The sequence below is a fragment of the Xiphias gladius genome, chromosome 7, assembly GCF_016859285.1.
Source record: "Xiphias gladius isolate SHS-SW01 ecotype Sanya breed wild chromosome 7, ASM1685928v1, whole genome shotgun sequence".
Classification (NCBI taxonomy): domain Eukaryota; kingdom Metazoa; phylum Chordata; class Actinopteri; order Istiophoriformes; family Xiphiidae; genus Xiphias; species Xiphias gladius.
The window spans coordinates 22,920,684-22,923,633 of record NC_053406.1 but is presented as its reverse complement, the minus strand read 5'-3'; the positions used below and the strand labels follow the sequence as shown (position 1 = coordinate 22,923,633).

The window sequence follows — 2,950 nt, the reverse complement described above, 5'->3', positions numbered from 1 at the left end:
GTGTTGTACGGCGTGTGAGGACTTACTGGAAGTATCATCCCCGCTGGCCGGCGCCGCCCACGTTTGATTGACGCGGGAGGAGCACCAACCAATGGCCTCGAAAGACTTGGAGGGAGAGGGGAAAAAAAAAAAAAAAAAAAAAAAATTCATTGTTTTCATTCTTTCGCCCAGCAAACATCCTAGTGGGACCCTAAATAAATGAATAAATAAATCACTTTTTTTTTTTTTCTTAAACGCACGATATGATTTGAAACACAGGCACATTACGTCTAGAGAGCGCTGCCTGTTGCCCTACTTTCTCCCTCACGTTTCTAACACTGCTGCTTGTGTTTTGACGTTCATGAGGGGGAAACTGTGTTTTGTTTTTTTTCTTTTTCTTTTTTTCTGACACCCCGTTGCTTTGACCGAATTAACTATAATGCGAAATACTCTTCTCAATCCGCGGCCCGAGATCATTCCTCTAATTACGCCTCCGCCAGCTGATATTCATGGGAGATAACAAATCATATTTAAAAAAAAATGCGCTACTTATGCTTGAAATTGAGACAGCCTCCCGATACTATCAACAGTTTGTAATTTAAAAAAAAAAAATATATATATATATATATATATATATATATATCCCTCCAAACAAATAGGATACTACTACTGCTGGTACTGCCACAGTCAATAGTTATGGCGTATAATAAGTTGAAGTGCAGAGTTTACAAAGTGTTTATAAACCCCCCCCCCCCAAAAAAACCCCAAACAAATACCAAATAGAAATTCTCAAAACTAGGGGTCACACTGAGATGAACAGACCTTTGAAATGCTGATGATACTAACTCTGTGTAATAATGAAAGATTTGAGGGATTTAGATGAAGGAAAGATGAAAAGAAAAGACTTAAGAAATATCATTTTATTTATTTTATTTTGGCTCAGAGACATGAGAAAAAGAGTGACTCCTCAGTTGGCAAGTCAATGCAACAAACCCGTTGCCGTCCCCAGCCTGCAGGTGTACTTGCCCCGGCTGCTCCTCGGTGGCTCGGCCGGCCCGGTCCCCGGCCAACCGCGGGGCATACCGCCATCTCGTGGCCGTCGCCGCGTATTACGACCGGGCTCGGCCCAGCGGCTCATCATTTCCGCATTCACATCTCTCTGGCCCCGCGTAGGCAGCGTGACAAAAACGCACGCCCCACCAACAGACACGCTTTTTGTTGCTGTTGTTTTTTCTTCTTCTCTTTTTTCTTTCTCACTTATCGGCTTCTCCCTCTGTGCTTTAACTTCTCAGCTGTCCGAGGGAAAAATGAATATGCTGCTCGCGATACGCTTTTATTCCAACCGCACACCGGCGTCAAGTCGGTGCGAGTTAGAGACTTAGAAATAGACGGTGTGCCGTGCTTATTAGTTTCAAAATAAAGCTAATTGCCAAATGTGTCCGTGTGTGTGTGTGTGTGTTTTAATTGAGTGGTGCTTCAAAACAAAGATCGATCGAAGATTAAAGAATAATAATAATAATAATAATAATAATAATGATAATTTTCTCGGCAGTGTCCACAGTCATTTCGATGTAAGAGCCCAATTTCACACCTAATTACCATGCTTCAATTTTGGCAGTTTCCTGTATTAGTGTGACTTCCTCTGGACCGCTTGATGCAACTCCTTGCGCGCCCCGTGCGCACGTCGGGAGCGTCTTGATGTCCGCCGAGAGGCCGGGGGGGGAACGGAGAACGGAAGCACCGCGGCGACGTCCAGCTCCCCCGCCGCCGACCTTCGGGCTAATTACACTGTTTCACTGACACGCTCACGTGGGAACGCATTTTTGCGGCAGGGCGGTGGCCACTTTGTGACCCGGGGGTCACGCTCGCATGGCGCAACGTGCCGTGGCAACAATAAACTGTCCTCAGAGCTGATCTTCTGTGAGGGAGCGGAATAAAGTTTGAGATCAACGCGAGAGCACAAACCGCGGCAGACCAGGGAGAATCTGCTTCACACAAATCACCCGTAACTGATTTTACACCTACTTTCAGTTTAGCCATTTGCATTTGCCTCGGCGCGTGAAGAGATGATGACAAGGTCGCCTCAGGTTTTGATACATGTCTATATATGTTTTTTTTTTCTTTTTAGGTGCTCAGCATCTTTTGAAACATCATGGCTCCACACCCCGTGGTCCAGGCAATCATTGACTTCACAGCTGGAGCAATAGGTGGGTGATCCGTGCACAGCAGGATCAGACCCCAGCGTGCGTGAGAACTCTTTCATTCATGGGTTGCCACCGTGCCCCTCTGTCTGCTGCAGGAACAAGTTTTATACATTCATTTTCTCCGATTTAAAAATCATCAGAATCTAATTTCAGACTTTTAAAAAAAAGTATAAATCTTGTAAGGGTAGTACTGAAATGCCGTGTAGATAAAGATAATCACATAAGAAGTGGGATTCTCTATTGATGAATAGTTTGAGGGTGACCCGTAGTGCCCTTCCTGTTCTACTCAGGGGTAGATTTGGCCTTGGCCAGGGAAAAGCCCGTGAGGCCAGCAGGTGGCCACGTAACTGGTTCGTGACCGAGCTTTGTCAGAGAGCGACATTAACCAAATGTTAGTCCGTGCAAGTGTACAGCCAGTGTATGCATTCACAGAGCGACACACACATGCCCATCATACGACGCCACGTGAGAGCAATGACAGTGAGAGGCGCCGAAGCTGCTAACCGGACCCCGCTCCGATAGGTCGGGACCCCTCAGCTTCGCCCGGTGAACCCTCCGGTTCTTGTAATCCTTTCCCCAGGTGGTACAGCCTGCGTGCTGAGCGGCCAGCCGTTCGACACCACGAAGGTGAAGATGCAGACCTTCCCCACCACGTACCGCGGCTTCACCCACTGCTTCTTGTCGACCTTCGGGCAGGTGGGACTCCGTGGTCTGTACAAGGGCACGACCCCGGCCCTTATAGCCAACATCAGTGAGAACGCTGTGCT

General features: G+C 47.2%; 1 protein-coding gene across 1 annotated transcript in view; it reads left to right on the top strand.

The window, feature by feature from the left end:
- Nucleotides 1-1,634: 1,634 nt before the first annotated feature.
- slc25a15a (solute carrier family 25 member 15a) overlaps nt 1,635-2,950 on the top strand; it is a 5,895-nt gene continuing 4,579 nt past the window's right edge. Inside the window, exons 1-3 of the mRNA XM_040130979.1 lie at nt 1,635-1,984; nt 2,108-2,186; nt 2,764-2,950. The exon at nt 2,764-2,950 is cut by the window's right edge and continues 72 nt beyond it. Coding sequence (XP_039986913.1) covers nt 2,132-2,186; nt 2,764-2,950 — 242 coding nt within the window. The 5' untranslated portion in view covers nt 1,635-1,984; nt 2,108-2,131. The remainder of the gene's footprint in view (nt 1,985-2,107; nt 2,187-2,763) is intronic.